This window comes from Ovis aries, chromosome X (genome assembly GCF_016772045.2).
Source record: "Ovis aries strain OAR_USU_Benz2616 breed Rambouillet chromosome X, ARS-UI_Ramb_v3.0, whole genome shotgun sequence".
NCBI lineage: Eukaryota > Metazoa > Chordata > Mammalia > Artiodactyla > Bovidae > Ovis > Ovis aries.
Window position 1 is genome coordinate 54,599,577 of NC_056080.1, and position 24,606 is coordinate 54,624,182.

At 40.9% G+C, this 24,606-nt stretch overlaps 1 protein-coding gene and 1 non-coding gene across 3 annotated transcripts in view; one reads left to right on the forward strand and one right to left on the reverse strand.

The window, feature by feature from the left end:
- Positions 1-24,606, forward strand: part of SHROOM4 (shroom family member 4) — a 262,136-nt gene that overhangs the window by 185,895 nt on the left and 51,635 nt on the right. Inside the window, exon 1 of one of the 2 annotated variants that reach the window (XM_060408309.1) lies at positions 20,601-22,489. The exons of the other annotated variant lie outside the window; for it this stretch is intronic. Within the exon in view, the coding sequence (XP_060264292.1) occupies positions 22,419-22,489 (71 nt within the window). The 5' untranslated portion in view covers positions 20,601-22,418. Of the gene's footprint in view, positions 1-20,600; positions 22,490-24,606 lie in introns of those variants that run through there. 2 annotated transcript variants of the gene reach the window in all.
- LOC114111803 (U6 spliceosomal RNA) lies at positions 6,650-6,753 on the reverse strand. Its single transcript, XR_003587547.1, has one exon. It is a non-coding gene; the product is annotated as a U6 spliceosomal RNA (small nuclear RNA).

A 24,606-nucleotide genomic window follows, 5' to 3' on the forward strand; every position in this document is an offset into this window, starting at 1 on the left:
TTAGCACTGGACCACCAGGGACATGCCCATACCGGCTTTTAATATGTGTATGCTTGTACATGAATATATGCATATGGTTATTTGTTTTTTGAGTTGGGCTGATACAACATACAGGTTTGTATACTGTTTTTTCTCTTTTGTAATAGCAGACTATGGGCTTCCCTGGTGGCTCAGCAGTATAGAATCTGCCTGCCTTAATTTCTCTGTTTTTCAATTGTTAGTGTATAGGAATGCAAGGGATATCTGTGTATATCCAACAACCTTACTATATTCATTAAATCAGTTCAGTTGCTCAGTTGTGTCTGACTCTTTGCAACCCCATGGACTGCAGCACGCCAAGCCTCACTGTCCATCACCAACTCCCAGAACTTGCTCAAACCCATGTCCTTTGAGTCGGTGATGCCATCCAACCATCTCATCCTCTGTTGTCCCCTTCTCCTTCTGCCTTCAGTCTTTCCCAGCATCAGGCTCTTCCAATCAGTCAGTGCTTCACATTAGGTGGGCCAAAGTACTGGGGCTTCAGCTTCAATATCAGTCCTTCCAATGAGTATTCAGGACTGATTTCCTTTAGGATTGACTGCAGTCCAAGGGACTTTCAAGAGTCTTTTCCAACACCACAGTTCAAAAGCATCAATTTTTTGGTGCTCAGCCTTCTTTATGGTCCAACTTTCACATCCATACGTGATTACTGGAAAAACCATAGCTTCGACTAGACAGACCTTTGTCGGCAAAGTAATTTCTCTGCTTTTTAATATGCTGTCTAGGTTTATCAGAGCTTTTCTTCCCAGGAACAAGCATCTTTTAATTTCATGGCTGCAGTCACCATCTGCATTGCTTTTGGAGCCCCCCCCCCACCAAATTAAAGTCTGTCACTTGTTTCCATTGTTTCCAAATCTATTTTCCATGAAGTGATGGGACCGGATGCCATGTTCTTGGTTTTTTGAATATTGAGTTTTAAGCTAGCTTTCTCACTCACCTCTTTCACTTTCATCAAGAGGCTCTTCAGTTCCTCTTCACTTTCTTCCATAAGGGTGGTATCATCTGCATATCTAAGGTTATTTATATTTCTCCCAGTAATCTTGATTCCAGCTTGTGCTTCATCCAATACAGCATTTGGCATGATGTACTCTACATATAAGTTAAATAAGCAAGGTGACAATATACAGCCTTGACATACTCTTTTCTTAATTTGGAACCAGTCTCTCGTTCCATGTCGGTTCTGTTGCTTCTTGACCTGCATACAAATTTCTCAGGAGACATATAAGGTGGTCTGGTATTCTCATCTCTTTAAGAATTTTCCAGTTTGTTTTGATCCAGAGTCAAAGGCTTTGGTGTGGTCAGTAAAGCAGAAATAGGTGTTTTTCTGGAACTCTCTTGCTTTTTCAATGATCCAGCAGATGTTGGCAATTTGATCTCTGGTTCCTCTGCCTTTTCTAAATCCAGCCTGAACATCTGGAAGTTCTTTGTTCACATACTGTTGAAGCCTGGTTTGGAGAATTTTCAGCATTACTTTGCTAGTGTGTGAGATGAGTATGATTGTGTAGTAGTTTGACCATTCTTTTGCATTGCCTTTCTTTGGGATTGGAATGAGAACTGACATTTTTCCAGTCCTGTGGCCGCTGCTGAGTTTTCCAAATTTGCTGGCATATTGAGTGAAGCACTTTCACAGCATCATCTTTTAGTATTTGAAATATCTCAGCTGGAATTCTATCACCTCCACTAGCTTTGTTCATAGTAATGCTTCCTAAGGCATGCTTGACTTCGCACTCCAGGATGTCTGGCTCTAGGTGAGTGATCACAACATTGTGGTTATCTAGGTCATTAAAATCTTCTTTGTATAATTCTTCTGCGTAGTCTAGCCACCTTTTCTTAATTTCTTCTGCTTCTGTTAGAGCCGTACTGTTTCTGTCCTTTATTGTACCCATCTTTGCATGAAATGTTCCCTTGGTATCTCTAATTTTCTTGAAGAGATCTCTAGTCTTTCCCATCCTATTATTTTCCTCTATTTCTTTGCATTGATCACTGAGGAAGGGTTTCTCATCCCTCCTTGCTATTCTTTGGAACTCTACATTCATTGATTAGCTCTAATAATTTTCTGGTGTTATCTTTAGGGTTTAATATGTAGAGGAACATGTCATCTGCAAACAGTGAGAGTTTTGCTTCTTCTTTTCCAATCTAGATTCCTTTTATTTCTTTTTCTTCTCTGATTCCTGTGTCTAGGACTTCCAAAACTATGTTAAATAGTAGTGGTGAGAGTGGGCACACTTGTCTTGTTCCTGATTTTATAGGAAATGCTTTCAATTTTTCACCACTATGGATAATGTTTGCTGTGGGTTTGTCATTTATAGCTATTATGTTGAAGTATGTTCCTTCTATGCCTGCTTCCTGGAGAGTTTTTATCATAAATGGGTGTTGAATTTTGTCTAAGGCTTTGTCTGCATCTATTGTGAAAATCATATGTTTTTAATCTTTCAGTTTATTAATATGGTATATCACATTGATTGACTTGTAAATATTGAAGAATCCTTGCATCCCTGGAGTAAAGCCCACTTGGTCATGATGTATGATCTTTTAAATATGTTGTTGGATTCTGTTTGCTAGAATTTTGTTAAGGATTTTTGCATCTATGTTCATCAGTGATATTGGCCTGTCAATTTCTTTTTGTGTGCCATCTTTGTCTGGTTTTGGTATGAGGGTCATGGTGGCCTCATAGAATGAGTTTGGGAGTTTTCCTTCCTCTGCACTTTTCTGGAAGAGTTTGAGTGGGATAGGTATGGCTCTTCTCTAAATTTTTGGTAGAATTCACCTCTGAAGCCATCTTGTCCTGGGGAAACAATCCCATTCACCATTGCAATGAAAAGAATAAAATACTTAGGAATAAATTTACCTAAAGAAACAAAGGAACTATAGATAGAAAACTATAAGACACTAATGAAAGGAATCAAAGATGACACAAATAGATGGAGAAATATACCATATTCATGGATTGGAAAAATCAATATAGTGAAAATGAGTATACTACACAAAAATAAACTCAAAATGGATTAAAGATCTAAATGTAAGGCCAGAAACTATAAAACTCTTAGAGGCAAACATAGGCAGAACACTCTCTGACATAAATCACAGCAAGATCCTCTATGACCCACTTCCCAGAGTAACAGAAATGAAAATAAACAAATGGTACCTAATTAAACTGAAAAACTTTTGCACAATGAAGGAAGCTATAAGCAAGGTGAAACGGCAGCCTTCAGAATGGGAGAAAACAATAGCAAGCAAAATAACTGACAAAGAATTAATCTCCAAAAATACAAGCAACTCATGCAGCTCAATACCAGAAAAACAAACAACCCAATCAAAAAGTGGGCAAAAGAACTAAACAGACATTTCTCCTATGCAGACATACAGATGGCTAATAAACACATGAAAAGATGCTCAACATCACTCATTATTAGAGAAATATAAATCAAAACCAAAATGAGGTATCATTTCGCACAGGTCAGAATGGCCACCATCAAAATGTCTACAAACAATAAATGCTGGAGAGGGTGTGGAGAAAAGGGAACCCTCTTACACTGTTGGTGGGAATGCATACTGGTGCAGCCACTATGGAGAATCATGTGGAGATTCCTTTAAAAAACTGGAAATAGAACTGCCATACAACCCAGCAGTCCCACTTCTGGGCATACACAGTGAGGAAACCAGAATTGAAAGAGACACATGTACCCCAATGTTCATTGAAACACTGCTTACAATAGCTAGGACATGAAAGCAACCTAGATGTCCATCAGCAAATGAATGGATAAGGAAGTTGTGGTACATATAAACAATGGAATGTTACTCAGCTATGAAAAGGAAAGCATTTGAGTCAGTTCTAATGATTTGGATGAAACTGGAGCCTATTATACAGATTGAAGTAAGTCAGACAGAGAAACATCAATACTGAATATTAACAAATATATATAGAATTTAGAAAAACGGTAATGACAACCCTATATGCAAGGCAGCAAAAGAGACACAGATGTAAAGAACAGGCTTTTGAACTCTGTGGGAGAAAGTGTGGGTGTGATGATTTGAGAGAATAGCATTTTAACATGTATATTACCATATGTAAAATAGATGGCCAGTGCAAGTTTGATGCGTGAAGCAGGGCACTCAGAGTCGGTGCTCTGGGACAACCCAGAGGGATGGAGTGGGGAGGGAGGTGGTGGTGGAGGAGCGATGTTTCAGGATGGAGGGACACATGTGCACCTGTGGCTGATTCATGTTGATATATGGCAAAAACCATCCCAATATTGTAAAATAATTATCCTCCAATTAAAATAAATTAACTTAAAAAAAAGATATGCACTGATAGGAACAGACATGGAGACAGAGATATAAATGGACTTAGAGACACTGATATAGAGAAATAGAAACAGAGATATGCAATATACAGAAGTCCTCAAAAAAACTTTTGTTTTGTACATGAACAAAGACATTCTAAAAGAATGTTTGGAATATGGTCGGCAGCCTATAAATATTTATTGAATGAATAGTAATGTCTTATTTATGTAAAAAATTTAGGGAAACAGAAGTGCATTTAAATATTTCACTTTATACAGTTCTATACTGGATAAGTGTTTGAAATAAAAAGTTCAATCATGTACTCAGTTCAGTTCAATTCAGTCGCTCAGTTGTGTCCGACTCTTTGCGACCCCATGAATCACAGCACGCCAGGCCTCCCTGTCCATCACCAACTCCCAGAGTTCACTCAGACTCACGTCCATCAAGTCAGTGATGCCATCCAGCCATCTCATCCTCTGTCGTCCCCTTCTCCTCCTGCCCCCAATCCCTCCCAGCATCAGAGACTTCTCCAATGAGTCAACTCTTCGCATGAGGTGGCCAAAGTGCTGGAGTTTCAGCTTTAGCATCATTCCTTCCAAAGAAATCCTGGGGTTGATCTCCTTCAGAATGGACTGGAAGGACTATAAAAATGTTTCTCATATTAACAAAGAAGAAAAGAATCTGGCTGCAATGCAGGAGATGCAGGTTCTGTCCCTGGGTTGGGAAGATCCCCTGGAGAAGGAAATGGCAACCCATTCCAATATTCTTTCCTGGAGAATCCCATGGACAGAGGAGCCTGGTGGGCTACAGTTGATGGGGTCACAAAGAGTCAGACACGACTGAGCAACTAAAGAACAACACAACTATGGTAGACTATTATTCCTTCATGTAAATACACAGTACTTCACCTAACTTCCAAAATTTTGAACAGTTCAGTTCAGTTCAGTCGCTCAGTCGTGTCCAACACTTTGCAACCCCATGAATCGCAGCATGCCAGGCCTACCTGTCCATCACCAACTCCCAGAGTTCACTCAAACTCATGTCCATCGAGTCAGTGATGCCATCCAGCCATCTCATCCTCTGTTGTCCCCTTCTCCTCCTGCCCCCAATCCCTCCCAGCATCAGAGTCTTTTCCAATGAGTCAATTCTTTGCATGAGGTGGCCAAAGTATTGGAGTTTCAGCTTTAGCATCAGTCCTTCCAGTGAGCACCCAGGACTGATCTCCTTTAGGATGGACTGGTTGGAACTCCTTGCAGTCCAAGGGACTCTCAAGAGTCTTCTCCAACACCGCAGTTGAAAAGCAGCAATTCTTTGGCGCTCAGCTTTCTTCACAGCCCAACTCTCAGATCCATACATGACCACTGGAAAAACCATAGCCTTGACTAGACAGACCTTTGTTGGCAAAGTAACGTCTCTGCTTTTGAATATGTTATCTAGGTTGGTCATAACTTTCCTTCCAAGGAGTAAGTGTCTTTTAATTTCATGGCTGCAGTCACCATCTGCAGTGATTTTGGAGTCCAAAAAAAAATAAAGTCTGACACTGTTTGCACTGTTTCCCCATCTATTTTCCATGAAGTGATGGGACCAGATGCCATGATCTTCATTTTCTGAATGTTGAGCTTTAAGCCAACTTTTTCACTCTCCTCTTTCACTTTCATCAAGAGGCTTTTGGTTCCTCTTCACTTTCTGCCATAAGGGTGGTGTCATCTGCATATCTGAGGTTATTGATATTTCTCCCGGCAATCTTGATTCCAGCTTGTGCTTCTTCCAGCCCAGCGTTTCTCATAATGTACTCTGCATATAAGTTAAATAAGCAGGATGACAATATACAGCTTTGACGTACTCCTTTTCCTATTTGAACAGTTAGGATATTCCTAATTTTATATTATAAATAATGCTGTGGCTGTTGATACTTCATGTACATAAATAAATATGTTTAGTTCTAATTGCTCTCTTAGGATAGAATCCTTGGGATGGAAAGATTAGATTAAAGGGTAGGAACATTTTAAAATTTTTATTTATCTATTTTAATTGAAGGATAATTATTTTGCAGTGTTGTGATGGTTTTTGCCATACATCAGTATGACTCAGCCATAGGCATATACATGTCTTCTCCCTCCTGAACCTCCTCATACCACCCTCCCCACTCCATCCCTCTAGGTTGTCACAGAACTCCAGCTTTGGGTGCCCTGCCTCATACATCAAACATTTTTAAAAACAAATATAATCCACCAACCATAAAATTAATTATTTTCAAGTGTGGAATTAAGTGGGTTTTAGTATATTTACAACGTTGTATAGCCACCACCACTCTCTAATTCTAGAAAAAAATATGCAGTGCTTCACAAATTTGCATTTCATCCTTGTGGGACAGCCATGCTGACCTTCTCTATATTGTTCTGATTTTAGTATATGTCAGGTAAAGCAAACACAGTAGGAACATTTTTATGTCTCTTGATAATATATGGCAAATTTCCTTGAGGCAAATGTATACCCAATCCATTCCCATCCAGCAGCTTATAAGAATGCTTCTTTCCCTGAAACTTTGCTGACAGTTTTTAAAAATATATTGCCAATATCACTGAAAATTACATTTTATTGTTTTGTCTTTCTGATTAGCTCTTCTTCCTCTTTAGCTGTTCTGTAGAGATATGTCATCCACTCTATTTCCTTTGCAGGCATATACTGTGGGCAGTCACATGCACTTGGCTGCCCCCTCTCTGTGGATAATGACCATGCGTCCATACTCTACCCTAACGTCTTTCTAGCACTACAGCCCAGATATCAGGCTGCTTGTGGGGCATGACTATCTACATTAGACAGCATATCAAATATGCTCATATCTAAAGTCAAACTCATGTCTCTGGTTCTCAACTTCCCAACGTAGATAGTGATACCACTAGCTGTTTCATGGTCATCTTAACTTCGCTTTCCTCCATATTTAATTAGAAATCCAAGTTTCTTGATTCTGTCTCTTATGTCCTTTCTCACATCCTTTCATTCTGCTCCACTCTCACTGTCACCTGTCTAGTTCTACCTTTTATTAAGTCTATGGCACTAGCCTACTCACTTCACTATACTTCCAGTATTTATCCACATAATTCATCCTACATGTGGCTATGAGAATAACCTTCCTAACATACTGTTTTTACCATCTCTTTCCTCCTATTCTGGAACCTCCAAAGCCTCTGTCTTGCCTGTTGGTAAAGTGTTAGGATAAACACTTAAGGCTCGCCATGTTGTTGCATCATTCTAATTTTATTTCCTGTATGCCTTAGAAAAACTCTATGTTCTTCCTTCAGTATATTCCTGCTCTTCCCACTCTTGTTTTTACAAAACACCTCGCATGACCTCTTCTCCAGTCTCCTCCTGTTGAAATTATCCTGAGTTTTCAAACTTAGAGGCTCTGCAAAGTCTTCCTTGATTCAACTAGCTGTGCTTTCTCCTTTGTTTCCTCCTTGACTGTTTGGTTTTAGACACCAATTTTATAGCATTTTCAGCAAAAAAATAAGAAAACTTGCTAAATAATGTTTTTATTACATGATTGTTTTTTACTTTATTTTACTTTACAATATTGTATTGGTCTTGCCATACATCAACATGAATCCACCATGGGTGTACACGTGTTCCCCATCCTGAACCCCCTCCCACCTCCCTCCCCATACCATCTCTCTGGGTCATCCCCATACACCAGCCCCAAGCATCCTGTATCCTGCATCGAACCTAGACTGGCAATTTGTTTCTTATATAATATTATACATGTTTCAATGCCATTCTCGCAAATCATCCCACCCTCGCCCTCTCCCACAGAGTCCAAAAGACTGTTCTATACATCTGTGTCTCTTTTGCTGTCTCGCATACAGGGTTATCATTACCATCTTTCTAAATTCCATATATATGTGTTACTATACTGTATTGGTGTTTTTCTTTCTGGCTTACTTCACTCTGTATAATAGGCTCCAGTTTCATCCACCTCATTAGAACTGATTCAAATGTATTCTATTTAATGGCTGAGTAATACTCCATTGTATATATGTACCACAGCTTTCTTATCCATTCATCTGCTGATGGACATCTAGGTTGCTTCCATGTCCTGGCTATTATAAACAATGCTGTGATGAATATTGGGGTACACGTGTCTCTTTCAATTCTGGTTTCCTCGGTGTGTATGCCCAGCAGTGGGATTGCTGGGTCATAAGGCAGTTCTATTTCCAGTTTTTTAAGGAATCTCCACACTGTTCTCCATAGTGGCTGTACTAGTTTGCATTCCCACAAACAGTGTAAGAGGGTTCCCTTTTCTCCACACCCTTTCCAGCATTTATTGCTTGTAGACTTTTGGATCATAGCCATTCTGACTGGTGTGAAATGGTACCTCATTGTGGTTTTGATTTGCATTTCTCTGATAATGAGTGATGTTGAGCATCTTTTCATGTGTTTGTTAGCCATCTGTATGTCTTCTTTGGAGAAATGTCTATTTAGTTCTTTGGCCCATTTTTTGATTGGGTCATTTATTTTTCTGGAATTGAGCTGCAGGAGTTGCTTGTATATTTTTGAGATTAGTTGTTTGTCAGTTGCTTCATTTGCTATTATTTTCTGCCATTCAGAAGGCTGTCTTTTCACCTTGCTTATAGTTTCCTTTGTTGTGCAGAAGCTTTTAATTTTAATTACATCCCATTTGTTTATTTTTGCTTTTATTTCCAATATTCTGGGAGTTGGGTCATAGAGGATCCTGCTGTGATTTATGTTGGAGAGTGTTTTGCCTATGTTCTCCTCTCGGAGTTTTACAGTTTCTGGTCTTACATTTAGATCTTTAATCCATTTTGAGTTTATTTTTGTGTTTGGTATTAGAAAGTGTTCTAGAAAGTTTCACTCTTTTACAAGTGGTTGACCAGTTTTCCCAACACCACTTGTTAAAGAGGTTATCTTTAATCCATTGAATATTCTTTCCTCCTTTGTCTAAGATAAGGTGTCCAATCAGTTCAGTTCAGTTCAGTCACTCATTTGTGTCCAAATCTTTGCGACCCCATGAATTGCAGCACGCCAGGCCTCCCTGTCCATCACCAACCAACTCCCAGAGTTCAGTGATGCCATTCAGCCATCTCATCCTCTGTCGTCCCCTTCTCCTCCTGCCCCCAATTCCTCGCAGCATCAGAGTCTTCTTCAATGAGTAAACTCTTCGCATGAGGTGGCCAAAGTACTGGAGTTTCAGCTTTAGCATCATTATTTCCAAAGAAATCCCAGGGCTGATCTCCTTCAGAATGGACTGGTTGGATCTCCTTGCAGTCCAAGGGACTCTCAAGAGTCTTCTCCAACACCACAGTTCAAAAGCATCAATTCTTGAGCACTCAGCCTTCTTCACAGTCCAACTCTCACATCCATACATGACCACAGGGAAAACCATAGCCTTGACTACATGGATCTTAGTTGGCAAAGTAATGTCTCTGCTTTTTATTTTTTTTTTTAGTTGTTTATTTTTTTAATTTTAAAATCTTTAATTCTTACATGTGTTCCCAAACATGAACCCCCCTCCCACCTCCCTCCCCATAACATCTCTCTGGGTCATCCCCATGCACCAGCCCCAAGCATGCTGTATCCTGTGTCAGACATAGACTGGCAATTCTATTCAATTCTTACATGACAGTATACACATTAGAATGCCATTCTCCCAAATCATCCCACCCTCTCCCTCTCCCTCTGAGTCCAAAAGTCCGATATACACATCTGTGTCTTTTTTCCTGTCTTGCATACAGGGTCGTCATTGCCATCTTTCTAAATTCCATATATATGTGTTAGTATACTGTATCGGTGTTTTTCTTTCTGGCATACTTCACTCTGTATAATCGGCTCCAGTTTCATCCATCTCATCAGAACTGATTCAAATGAATTCTTTTTAACGGCTGAGTAATACTCCATTGTGTATATGTACCACAGCTTTCTTATCCATTCATCTGCTGATGGACATCTAGGTTGTTTCCATGTCCTGGCTATTATAAACAGTGCTGCGATGAACATTGGGGTACATGTGCCTGTACATGTCTCTGCTTTTGAATATGCCATCTAGGTTGGTCCTAACTTTTCTTCCAAGGAGTAAGCATCTTTTAATCTCATGGCTCCAGTTACCATCTGCAGTGATTTTGGAGCCCCAAAAAATTAAAGTCTGACACTGTTTCCACTGTTTCCCCATCTATTTCCCATGAAGTGACTTTATAGTTCCTCTTCACTTTCTGCCATAAGGGTGGTGTCATCTGCATATCTGAGGTTATTGATATTTCTCCTGGCAGTCTTGATTCCAGCTTGTGCTTCTTCCAGCCGAGCATCTCTCATGATGTACTCTGCATAGAAGTTAAATAAGCAGGGTGACAATATACAGCCTTGATGTACTCCTTTTCCTATTTGGAACCAGTCTGTTGTTCCATGTCCAGTTCTAACTGTTGCTTCCTGACCTGCATACAGATTTCTCAAAAGGCAGGTCAGGTGGTCTGGTATTCCCATCTCTCTCAGAATTTTCCACAGTTTATTGTGATCCACACAGTCAAAGGCTTTGGCATAGTCAATAAAGCAGAAATAGATGTTTTTCTGGAACTCTCTTGCTTTTTTGATGATCCAGCAGATGTTGGCAATTTGATCTCTGGTTCCTCTGCCTTTTCTAAAACCAGCTTGAACATCAGGAAGTTCACAGTTCACGTATTGCTGAAGCCTGGCTTGGAGAATTTTGAGCATTATTTTACTAGCATGTGAGATGAGTGCAATTGTGCGGTAGTCTGAGCGTTCTTTGGCATTGCCTTTGTTTGGGATTGGAATGAAAACTGACCTTTTCCAGTCCTGTGGCCACTGCTGAGTTTTCCAAATTTGCTGGCATATTGAGTGAAACACTTTCACAGCATCATCTTTCAGGATTTGAAACAGCTCCACTGGAATTCCATCACCTCCACTAGCTTTGTTCATAGTGATGCTTTCTAAGGCCCACATGACTTCACATTCCAGAATGTCTGCTCTAGGTGAGTGATCACACCATTGTGATTATCTGGGTCGTGAAGATCTTTTTTGTATAGTTCTTCTGTGTATTCTTGCCACCTCTTCTTAATATCTTCTGCTTCTGTTAGGTCCATACCATTTCTGTCCTTTATCGAGCCCATCTTTGCATGAAATGTTCCCTTGGTATCTCTAATTTTCTTGAAGAGATTTCTAGTCTTTCCCATTCTGTTGTTTTCCTCTATTTCTTTGCATTGATCACTGAGGAAGGTTTTCTTATCTCTTCTTGCTATTTTTTGGAACTCTGCTTTCAGATGCTTATTTCTTTCCTTTTCTCCTTTGTTTTTCGCCTCTCCTCTTTTCACAGCTATTTGTAAGGCCTCCCCAGGCAGCCATTTTGCTTTTTTGCATTTATTTTCCATGGGGATGGTCTTTATCCCTGTCTCCTGTACAATGTCACGAACCTCATTCCATAGTTCATCAGGCACTCTATCTATCAGATCTAGGCTCTTAAATCTATTTCTCACTTCCATTGTATAATCATAAGGGATTTGATTTAGGTCATAACTGAATGGTCTAGCGGTTTTCCCTACTTTCTTTGAGTCTGAATTTGGTAATAAGGAGTTCATGATCTGAGCCACAGTCAGCTCCTGGTCTTGTTTTTGCTGCATAGAATAAAATCAATCTGATTTCGGTGTTGACCACCTGGTGATGTCCATGTGTAGAGTCTTCTCTTGTGTTGTTGGAAGAGGGTGTTTGCTATGACCAGTGCATTTTCTTGGCAAAACTCTATGAGTCTTTGCCCTGCCTCATTCTGCATTCCAAGGCCAAATTTGCCTGTTACTCCAGGTGTTTCTTGACTTCCTACTTTTGCATTCCAGTCCCCTATAATGAAAAGGACATCTTTTTTGGGTGTTAGTTCTAAAAGGTCTTGTAGATCTTCATAGAACCATTCATAGGTGTGTGGATTTATCTCTGGGCTTTCTATTTTGTTCCATTGATCTATATGTCTGTCTTTGTGCCAGTACCATACTGTCTTGATGACTGTGGCTTTGTAGTAGAGCCTGATGTCAGGCAGGTTGATTCCTCCAGTTCCATTCTTCTTTCTCAAGATTGCTTTGGCTATTCAAGGTTTTTTGTGTTTCCATACAAATTATGAAATTATTTGTTCTAGCTCTGTGAAAAATACCACTGGTAGCTTGATAGGGAATGCATTAAATCTGTAGATTTCTTTGGGTAGTATACTCATTTTCACTATATTAATTCTTCCAATCCATGAACATGGTATAGTTCGCCATCTATTAGTGTCCTGTTTGATTTCTTTCACCAGTGTTTTATAGTTTTCTATATATAGGTCTTTAGTTTCTTTAGGTAGATATATTCCTAAGTAGTTTATTCTTTCATTGCAATGGTAAATGGAATTGTTTCTTTAATTTCTTTTTCTACTTTCTCATTATTCGTGTATAGGAATGCAAGGGATTTCTGTGTGTTGATTTTATATCCTGCAACTTTACTATATTCATTGATTAGCTCTAGTAATTCTCTGGTGGAGTCTTTAGGGTTTTCTTTGTAGAGGATCATGTCATCTGCAAACAGTGAGTGTTTTACTTCTTCTTTTCCAATTTGGATTCCCTTTATTTCTTTTTCTGCTCTGATTCCTGTGGCCAGAACTTCCAGAACTATGTTGAATAGTAATGGTGGAAGTGGGCACCCTTGTCTTGTTCCTGACTTTAGGGGAAATGCTTTCAACCTTTCACCATTGAGGATAATGTTTGCTGAGGGTTTATCATATATAGCTTTTATTATGTTGAGGTATATTCCTTCTGTTCCTGCTTTCTGGAGAGTTTTTATCATAAATGGATGTTGAATTTTGTCAAAGGCTTTCTCTGTGTCTATTGAGATAATCATATGGCTTGGTTTTAAATTTTTATTGAAATATAGTTGATTTACAATATATCATGTTAGCTTCAGGTGTATAGCAAAGTGATTTAGAGATATATAAAGATATATAATATTCTTTCTAAAAATTCTTTTCCATTATAGGTTATATAACATATTGAATATAGTCCCCAGTAAAGCAGAAACCCTTCTTATTTTTTTAAACTCTCATTTTGTTAGCATTTCCTTTATGACATGATATTCTACTCTGTTTAGTTACATCAATTTTTAAAATTAATTTATTTTTTATTGAAGGATAATTGCTTTACAGATTTTTGCTGTTTTCTGTCAAACCTCAACATGAATCAGCCATAGGTTCCAGCCATATATCCCCTCCCTTTTGAAATTCCCTCCCATCTCTCTCCCCATCCCACACCTCTAGGTTGATACAGAGCCCATTTGAATTTCCTCATCCATACAGCAAATTCCTGTTGGCTATCTATTTTATATGTGGTAATGTAAGTTTCCATGTTATTCTTTCCATACATCTCACCCTCTCCTCCCCTCTCTCTATGTCCATAAGTCTATTCTCTACATCTGTTTATCCATTGTTGCCCTGTAAATAAATTCTTCAGTACCATTTTTCTAGATTCCATATATATGTGTTAGAATACAGTATTTATCCTTCTCTTTCTGACTCACTTCACTCTGTATGATAGGTTCTGGTTTGTGCACCTCATTAGAACTGACGCAAATGTGTTCCTGTTTATGGCTGAGTAATATTCTGTTGTATATATGTACCACAACTTCTTTATCCATTCATCTGTTGATGGATATCAGGTTGCTTTCATATTCTAGCTATTGTTAATAGGGCTGCAATGAACAATGGGATACGTGTGTCTCTTTCAGTTTTTGTTTCCTCAGGGTATATGCCTAGGAGTGGGATTGCTGGGTCATATTGTGTTTTTTTTCCTAGTTTTTTAAGGAATCTCCATACCTTTTTCCATAGTGGCTCTATCAATTTACATTCCCACCAATAGTGCAAGAGCATTCCCTTCTCTCCACACCCTCTCCAGCATTTATTGTTTGTAGACTTTTTGATGAGGGCCATTCTGACCAGTGTGAGGTGATATCTCATTGTAGTTTTGATTTGCATTTCTCTAATAAGAGTGATGTTGAGCAGCTTTTCATGTCTTTGTTGGACATCTGATGTCTTCTTTGGAGAAATATCTGTTTAGGTCTTTTCCCACTTTTTGATTGGGTTATTTGTTTTTTCTGGCATAGAGTTGTATGAGCTGCTTGTATATTTTGGAAATAAATCTTTTGTCAATTGTTTCATTTGCTATTATTTTCTCCCATTCCAAGGGTTGTCTTTTCACCATGCTTATAGTTTCCTTTGCTGTGCAAAAGCTTTTAAGTTTAATCAGGTCCCACTTGTTTACTTTTGTTTTTATTTCCATTACTCTAGGAGGTTTGTCATAGAAGATCTTGCTTTGATTTATGTCATCAAGTGTTCTGCCTGTGTTTTCCTCTAAGAGTTTTATGGTTTCTGGTCTTACATTTAGGTCTTTAATCCATTTTGAGTTTATCTCTGTGTATGATGTTAGGAGGTGTTCTAATTTCATTCTTTTACATGTAGCTGTCTAGTTTTCCCAGCACCATTTATGGGAGAGGCTGTCTTTGCCCCATTGTATATTCTTGCCTCCTTTGTCAAAAATAAGGTACCCATAGGTGCATGGGTTTATTTCTGGGCTTTCTATCTTGTTCCATTGGTCTATATTTCTGTTTTTGTGCCAGTACCATATTGTCTTGATGACCTTAGCTTTGTAGTATAATCTGAACTCAGAAAGGTTGATTCCTCCAGCTCTGTTCTTCTTTTTCAAGACTGCTTCGGCTATTTGGGGTCTTTTGTGTTTCCATATGAATTGTGAAATTTTTGATCTACTTCTGAGAAAAATGCCATTGGTAATTTGATAGGGATCACATTGAACCTGTAGACTGTGTTTGGTAGTATAGTCATTTTCACAATATTGATTCTTTCTACCCAGGAACATGGAATATCTCTCCATCTGTTTTTGTCATCTTTGATTTCTTTCATCAGTGTCTTATAATTTTCTGTGTATAGTTCTTTTGTCTCCTTAGGTAAGTTTATTCCTAGATATATAATTCTTTTTGTTCAAGTGGTGAATGGGATTGATTCCTTAATTTTTCTTTCTGAATGTTTTGTTGTTAGTATATAGAATAGTTACATAGGTATTTTTATTCATCCCCTGGTGATGATGGTTTAGTTGCTGAGTCATATCCAACTGTTGCAACCCCATGGACTATAGCCCACCAGTCTCCTCCATCCATGGGATTCTCTAGGCAAGAATACTGGAGTGGGTTGACATTTCCTTCTCCAGGGAATCATCCCAACCCAGGGATTGAACCCATGTTTCCTGCATTACAGGCAGGTTCTTTACTGTCTGAGTCACAGGGAAGCCCCATATTGACCCCCCACCACCACACTATAAATTTCTTTAGCTCAGGAATCATATCTTCTTCATTTTGGCATGTTTCATAGTACCTCTCCAAGCACCTTAAATGTAGATAAGAGTTCCATAAATGCTTGAATAAAAGAATGATAAAGACTGCTAACTTTTTTTTTAAGAACTACTAATGACTCAGTTTCAGGAATGAATTCTGTACTAAGAAGTTACAGATGCCAGGCAGCTCTGATGGCATGACTTCTTCTTAATCCCTCATTCTCCACATCCAATCCATCAATGAATATTGTCAACTCTACCTCCAAGATATCTGTAATCAAACCTCTCTTCTCTACCCCTACTTCCTCCCTAGAACAAATCACCATTATCTCTTACCTATAAAAGCCTTTTTAAACCGGTTCCCTCACTTCTACTCCTGCCCTGCCTAAATCTAATAGCCTAGTGAGATCTTTGTAAAACTTAGATCATCGTCACCTACTTAACAATCTCCAGTAGCTTATTTCCCACTACACTGGAAATAAAACACAAACTTCCTACCTTGACCTTGAAAACTCTGTGATCTGGCCTTCACACTTTCCCCAGCCTCACGTCCCTGTACTATCTACCTTGCTACCATGTTCCAGCTCTGCTGAGCACTGATCCTCATTGTCATGTTTTCTCAAAGCAGAATTAGTAGGTTCTCTTGGTTCTATTGAGGTTCTCACTGTTACTGGACATTGTCTTTGGGCTTCATGCATTTAGTAGTGGAGATGATTTAGGGAGTGGCCAGAAGCAATTCTAAAGGTTTTTGAGACTTGACTTTGGACAAAGTCTTTGTGGAGTTCATCATTTTCCTGAAAATTGGTACTGCAGTACTGAGTTTGAGCTGAAGGAGATATTTGGCTTAAAAGGAAAAGAAAGGAAATCTTGTATTATTCCTGCAGTCATTCCCAAGGAACACTATGGTATTACTGATAGAAACTAAGGCTAGAGGACAAACATCCTCCACCTTCTTTATCACTCTGGGTGTTGGTTTAGGAAATTGGGCATCATAGCAGAAGCTGACTCAACAGATGGTATTCTGTGAACATGTTGTCATTTTCCCTGTGTGCTCATATGAAGTCGCCCTCAGCCCTCTGGTGTTACACCCTTAGCTTTTATATATACAGGGAAGAGAAAAAAAAAAAACTCTCTTTCATTATTCAGATTCTTGACTTGCTCCCCTTGCTCCTAGAAGCTGCGAAATATGCACCATCCACCTCCTTGCCTTTGGGATCATTGACAAGAAACAGTCTATGATGGGTACGTTTTATCTGCCTCTACATAGATATGTAAACTAGAATATGCTTCACAGCCAAGTCTGAAAGAGAATTCTAAGTACTGTGTTTCTAAACTACTAAGCATTTTTCTAGCCCCTAATATTTGCAGAGCTCTCCCACTTCTTTCATATGGTTGCCTCCCTCCAACCTCCTTTAGAAACATAGGTATCCCCGTGTTTTAAAGATTCTAATGTGAAAAAATGGAGAAATGAAAGCGGAAAAGTCAAGTGTAAAGGCCCTAACCAAATGAGGGTATTACTCTTTACTTTCATACTTGGAAAGCCAAAAGACACCCCTTGACACACATCACAGCATTTGAGGGAGTCTTTACTCCCAACCCAGCATTCCCTTCCTTTCTTATTCACTACCCTGGGCTTCTTTTTAGCCTTGAATGGATCCTGAGGTAAAGGGTAGAGAGGCGGGGGATTCAGCAGATTTATATGAAAGAACTTGACCTGGCTATTCCAAGAGGGGAGGGGAAGTAGAAGAAGTGGGGAAGGTGGAAAGGCAGAACTGGGTACCAAAAGTCCCCTCTATATAAAGTACCTATATCTCAGATGACCAAAATTATAGCTCCCCAACTGACAAGAAAGGTCTTGACTTAGAGTTCTCTTTAAACTCATACATATGTATATATACACACATATACATAGATATACACATACTTACCCATACATGCACATGCATACATGCACACTTACCCATACATACACTTTCACACATTTACATACATATACATGTTCCTCCTTGGTTGGGTCTGTATAAGGAAGGTCTCCGGATCAGCAGCGTCCTCCAGCTAACAGTGTGAGGGTGTGAGGAGGCCTTCAGAGATCTATATCCCTTCATGGTGATCAAGCGGCTTTTGCCTCCTGTCAGATAAACAAGCCATGCATTGTTTTGTCCACTGGCTATGGACAAAACAGGCTTCCCTTCCTGCTGAGCAGGCCACAATGAGTTTGAATTTCTTCATGTGGGGCAGGTAGAATGTGCTGGTAGGGGCGGAGGAGGCTGGAAGAGCCATAGAAAGTAAACAGAGCTAATCAAGGACACCATTTTGTGCTTCTCCTTATCTAAAGACTTTCAGAAGAGGAAAGAACCTGCAGTAGGTTATGACCCAGACCTCAGGCTAAGCATAACCCCAAGAAACAAGGGCCATATTTTCCTTCTTGCCCTAGGTTGGATCAGAGCCACGGTTCTCTTTTTGCTTACCCCCTGCCTTCCTCCCTCCAAGTAGTTCTTGAGGGGTCTGCTGGGAGCTAGGCTCAGAGACCAGTAGTTCTGTTGGAAGGTATTGAGGTGACAGCCCTCTAGAGGAGCTAGAGAGTGACTCCTAAAATTGGTCCACTTCCCTCCCCTCACCTCTCACAACAGCCTTTATAAGGGAGCCTTTCTGACAGATCTGTCATTTCCACCTGCATGTGCCTACCCTCCTTGCTCCAGGCCAGGTTCTTATCCTCTGAGTGCTTGGAAAAAACACAGTCATCTTTACCGTCCCCTGAACAGAGGAGGTGATGCTTGCTCGTGTTGTCTGGAACTTAGCTCTGCTAAGTGAGAAGTTAGCCCCTTTATCCCAACTTCAAGTCTCTCCTTTCTAAATCCCAAACTGGCCAAACTGCTCAAATTCCTCTCTTATCATCCTCTCCACAAGGATTTCTTGAGTATATACTGCCTGTGTCCATCTGTCCATTATATCACCTCTTCTGGTGACTACCCAACTCTCATACTCCCATCCTGCCTCCCTACCTAAGGCAATCCCCAAAACATGCTTGCATCTCTAGTCAAAACTTCCTCAACCCATCTGACCACTGACAGGGCCAGGCTGCTATCACATTTGTTATTCTTTATTTCATTAGGAAATGGAGGTCAGGGAAGCATTTTTATGGACTGAGTTACAGAGTGGAAGGAGAAAGGCACTTGGTGACCAGATTTGGGAAGGCTAGGTACCCAGGCCTGAGTAATGGGATTAGAAGCGACTGTTTATTCTGATGCTGTTTCAGAGCAGGGGTTATTCCCTAGTGTTGTGCTATTGCTAAAGGTACTGTATTCCCTAGTGTATTGTCAGAATGTGGTTATTACACCAGCAGCATCACCATCACTCTAGAGCTTCTTAGAAAGTCCGAATCTGGAGCCTACTCTAGATCTACTGAATCAAAATCTGATTCAAGATGGCCAGGTGATTAGTCTGGCCACTGAAGTTTGAGAAGTGATACTCTAGGGAGTTAGGCTTGATTTTTGAACCTTCTCTTAATTAGTCCTCTTGCATTCTTATTCATTTGGCTTGAAGAAATTTTTTTTCTTGCCACTAATAGTACCTTATCCATTATTATTTGGGGTCAAGGATGATATTAATAATGGATATCATTTACTGAATGCCTTTTGTGTGCCAGACATACATTGAAGATGAGGAAATTGAGTCTCTGTGGCATGCCCAAAGCCAAACAATTAGTGTGTTGAAAAGCTGAATCTCCAACCCAGATCTGCAGGCATACTAAATCTCCAAACTCCCACCTTACAGGACTTCTGATTACTAAGGGAGGGTCTGTGGGCTTACTTGGATGACACCTGCCTTTTGTAGGCATGTGTAAACAAAAGTCCTTTTAAACTTCCCCAGGAGGTCCAGAGGGCAGAGCAGGGAAGGGGCCACCTGGCATGGTTTCCCTAGAGAGGAAGGGCCCTGGGATATTTCTTGGTCTGAGGAAGCTCACATAAGCTCTCTCAGGGGCCAGAAATGGCTGAAATTGGGACCAGAGGCCAAAGGAAACTGGCCTCTGGAAAAATCCCAAGTCTGAATCCCCAAGAAGAATTAAATTCTGATGCTTGAGCTTGGGCTTAGGGTATATAATAAACTTCTATGGGGCTGCTCTGAGTCCTGGCTGTTGCATAGGTCAGTGAGACATCATGTGGACCCCCAGCCTGGGGCTGGGGACTGTTACCTCAGAGTGTGCCATATAGTTGGAGAGGTTGTTTGTGACAATGGGCTTTAATGTTTTATTTTGCAGAGAGGAAACAGAAGCCCAGACAGGGGGAGTAAATTGCCAGAGGTCAGAGTAAAGTCATGGCAGAGGCAGGGATGCTGACTCCAAGCAGCACTGTTTTGGAGTTGGAGTCTCTGGTGTGAAATGCAGTTTCCTCTGGGTCTGCTCAGATGCCCATAGGATGGACATACTCTGAAAACACGGTCCAGAATGGTTTGTGAATCTTTCTGTCTCAACAGGATATTCATTCTGGGAGATCTCTAGGTTCCTTGCCGCCAGCTATGTAAAACCAGCTGTAGTGCTACTTGCTTTGCTGGACCTGGAGGCTGCTGGGCCTGGCTGATCTGGGTTTTCCTTTTCTGGGGCTCAGAGGACCTGCGGAGATGGCTGGGTGGAGTCAACCCAGTCCAGGAAGCACAGGAATTCTTTTAAGTGTATGTGTCTGGGGTATTTTTCTCTCTCACTTGCGTGTATTTAAAAAAAATTTTTTTAGACACCCACTTTATCTTTCCCAAACATCATTTCCTTGCTCCTTTCCTGAGTTCTAGCAGTGGCTGGGGGCCCAGCTTCCTTATTGGCCTCTGAGCTATGTAAGGGGGTGGGCCAGAGCTCAGAGGAGGCTGGAGTAGGGAACAGGAGGGCTGTTTGTGCTGCTGGAACTGCCTTTCATTCTTCCCTTTGCCACCAGGGTGCTGGCTACTTTCCGGAGCAGCGTCTTCACTCCTATCCAGCTCTTGACACGGGCCCTCATTCCCTAAGGTGGTGGCCTCCTCTAGGCCCAGCCAGGCTGATGGCCATACCTTGCCTTCAGTGCTACTCCTTTCTGTTCTTGGAATTGGGACCTGACTGTGCCTGAGCCCCTTGGAGCACACTCGAGGGCTTGGGCTGATGGTCCCTTCTCTCACGAGGTTTTAAAGGAAGGCAAATGAGTCTCAACTAAGGGAGGATCCAGCCTGCAGAAAGAAGCCCCAGGGGCTGGCTGGAGGGGTTGTTGAGGACCGTCTGAGCTGGCTGGATACCTAGCCCTCTCCTAAGCTATCTCCCCATCCTGGGCAACTTCCATGGTAGGTACTACTGGTAGCCATGGCCATCATGGCTGCTACCCTTCTTCCCCCTTCTGCTTTCTTTCTTCAATATCCCTTTCTTTTTGCTTCCTAAGAAAGGAATTTGGGGGTAATGAATGATGTGTGTGTGTGTGCTCAGTCATGTCCTACTCTGCAATCCCATGGACCATAGCCTGCCAGGCTCCTCTGTCCATGGAGTTTTCCAGGCAAGAATACCAAACTAGGTTGCCATTTCCTACTCCAGAGGATCTTCCTGACCCAGGGATTGAACCCACATCTCCTGCATCTCCTGCACTGGCAGGCAAATTCTTTATCACTGTACCACCTGGGAAGCCCCAATGAATGATAGTGTGTTTAATAATAGCACCTTAGGAGAAAGGGTTGGAGACTGTTGCCTCTATAGCTAGGTTGGTGGTTGGCATTTTCTTTTACCTCTTTGCGTATTTCTTCTCATCCTCCTTCCCCACTGCCTAAGGAGGGAATGGTTTAAACTTTAGGACTACCGAGACTTTCCTTTTCTGACTGCTTCTTGAGGGAATGCCTAGGAGAAGGCTCAGGTATATAAGCTCTTTAAGATAGATACCTCTTTGGGGAGGTGGGGGCATGTGGTATCCTAACAAGGGTTGGAGGACCAGAGCCTCATTCTCAACTGCTGGTTACTAGCTGTGTGTACTTGGCAAAGCAGTTCAGCTCTCTGTGTCTCTGTTTCCGCATCCCATAAAGGGGGCATAATAATGGTGCTTACTGATAAGGTTTGAGTGATGATTGAATCAGCTAATGCATGCAAAGTGCTCAGTGCCAGGTACATCTTAAGTGTCCAGTAAATGGTCCCTGTTATTTTTTTTTAAGTTAATAGTATATTAGGCACTATGCTGAGTGATTTCACATGTGGGACTGCATTTAATCCAGACTTTAAATCATGAGTAAGATTTGTTGATTGTCTCCATTTTACTGGTAAAGAATTACAACACAGAGAATGACTGTGCCTCCAGTCACGCAGCTAGGATTAGAATATGAGTGTGGACTCACTCCAAATCTAGGGCTCTTTAGGAATAATAGTAGACCAAGTATTAGACCCTATAGATGGTTTCCTTTCCTTTCCCAATCTAGGATTAGAAGGCTCCCGTTCTGACTGCCATTCTTGCACTGGGGTTTTCCTCCCTGTAGCGTGTGCTTTTCTCTCAGTGTTCTTAAAGCCTCCACTTTCTTGCTTCTATCTCCTTTAAGGTTGTTTCCCACTCCTAGAGAAATTCTAGAGAGAGTAGGAGGCTTTGTAAGCTACCTTTCAAAGTATGGCAAGGGTGATGCTAGTGGAACCCTGAAAGTGGATGGGTAAATCTGGGTGGAAGGACTCTTGAACTATCAAGAAGGCTAAGTCTGAGCCAACAACGCTTATTACAGTACCTTCTCCTTATTGACCATATGCTATACATCAGTATGTGTCCCAGAAGCTTTGAGAATGTTCTGCCTCATCCCCATAGTAACATAACCAGGTAAGGATTATTGTGTGTGTGTGTTTTTTTTTTTTCTGATAATAAAACTGAAGCTCAGATCTGTTAAGTGACTTATACAGAATCACACATCCAAAGTGGTAGAGTTAGGCTATGAACCTAGTAGATCTGACTCATTTGTCTTTGTTTTATCACCTTTGGGCTTGATATAGTTCATAGGATGAAACTAATGTACATGAAATGATGATGATCAATATCAAACATTATTTTTGATGGGCTAAATTGTGGGGACTAGATTACTAAGGACAAGCTCCATGGAGTAGACATTACTTGAGCAGTACCTTGAAGAACAGGTGGGACTTAGAGTACCAAAATGGGAGGGGGCATTCCAGGCAGAGGGAACAGTCACAGTCATAACTGAAACTCTGTTCTAGGCAGTTGACAAGCACTGTATCATTTGAACGTTACAACCCTATTAATTAGGTACTATCATCACCATCTTACTGTCATGGCAGCTAGATCTCTGAGAAGTAAAGGCACCTGTCTAAACAACAGAGCTTGTAAGTGGTGGAGCTGGGATTTTAACCAATGTCCAATTCCAGGGCCTGTGTTAGATTCTACTAGAAAACCAAAAGCAAAGGCACAAAGCTGGTTGCAGAGTATGATTGGAGCAGAGACATGAGAGGTTAGGTTGAGTGGGTAAAGATAGCTTAGAAAGGGCTTTGAAAGTCAGGTCCAACCAGTGAAGATTCTTGAATAGGAGAGTACCACAATACAATTGGTATTTGACATATGGTCTAAAAGTAGTGACTGGAGGTAAAACCAGGTGAGACTGGCTGCCAGACTAACACAGTATTTTGGTCACAAAATGTTAAAGGCCTGGACTAGAACAGGAGCTGTGGGTGACAGGTTCTGTGGAGAAGTATGGTTATGTAGAATAGTCTCAGTTAGAATGGTTTGGGTATGGGGAGAGAGAGAAAGAGGCCAAGCCAAAGAAATATTGTAAAAGAAGATTCAGTAGAACTCTATAAGGGATTGGATGGTTGGGAAAAAGGTGGTATCAAGGCTGACTGCCCACATTTTAAACCCTGGACTCAGAACTTCAAAAATGCTGGATTTAGAAGAAGAGCTCCAAATAGGTGCCCAGTTCTCCATGTATCCTCAGTGCCTGGAACTGTGCTACACAGTTAGATACACATGGTATGTAGTATCTACTAGTACATAGTACTTCTATGAGATGCTTTATAAATAGTTGTTCATGGATGACTCCTGGGTAACAGCCACTGGAGAGATTTCTAGCAACATGGTTTTGTGTGTGAAACTCTGGAGCAGGCGCATTCCCCCAAGATCTTCTAGTGCCTTCAGCCTCCCTGCTGGCACTCTGAAATCCATAATAGAACAGTGGTTAAATATGTGGCCCTCACTTCTTCTCCTTCCCATAAATTTTCACTGCTGCAGCTGATCTGTGGCTCTGGTTCCTGACCTTTGGCAGGCATCTTCCACTGCCCTTCCTTTTATATCTCCTTCTCTGTGTCTGGCCTGTTACCACTCAACACATGTTTTCCCCAGCAAGGCCATTTTCCTCAGGACTACTTTTTCAGGCCTTAGCCCTCTAGAGCTCTGCCCTGCTGGGATTTTCTGTATTTCTGCCAGGATAAGGGGCATTCCCCGCGAATATGGATTCAGCTCTAGTCTCTCAACTGCTGCTCCTGGGAGGTAGAGAGCTGATTTATCCCACTCGATAACAAGCATGTTGAAAACCAGGGGCCTTATCTTAGTCAACTCTGCTTCCTCGCTATCTAGTATGGAACCTGCCATAGTAATTGAATGAAAAAATTAGTAAATAAACTATCATCTGTTTATCTCTCTGTCCTCTCCTTTATTTATCATCTGTTTCTCTTACTCTATCATCTTGTTCTCTGTCATCCATTTATCCCTATATAGTTCCCTGTACTCTGTCTCAGACTTCTCCATTTCTGTCATTTGTTTATATCTGTACCATCTCTTCCCTCTTATCTGTCATCTACATGCCCATCTGATATGTCTTTCTCTCCTTGTTTCTCCTCCTCTCCTCACCTCTCCTTCCTTGTCCTCTCCTCTCTTCTCCCTTCCCTTCCCCTCTCCTTCCTTCCCTCTCTCTCTTCTTCCCCCTGCCCTCT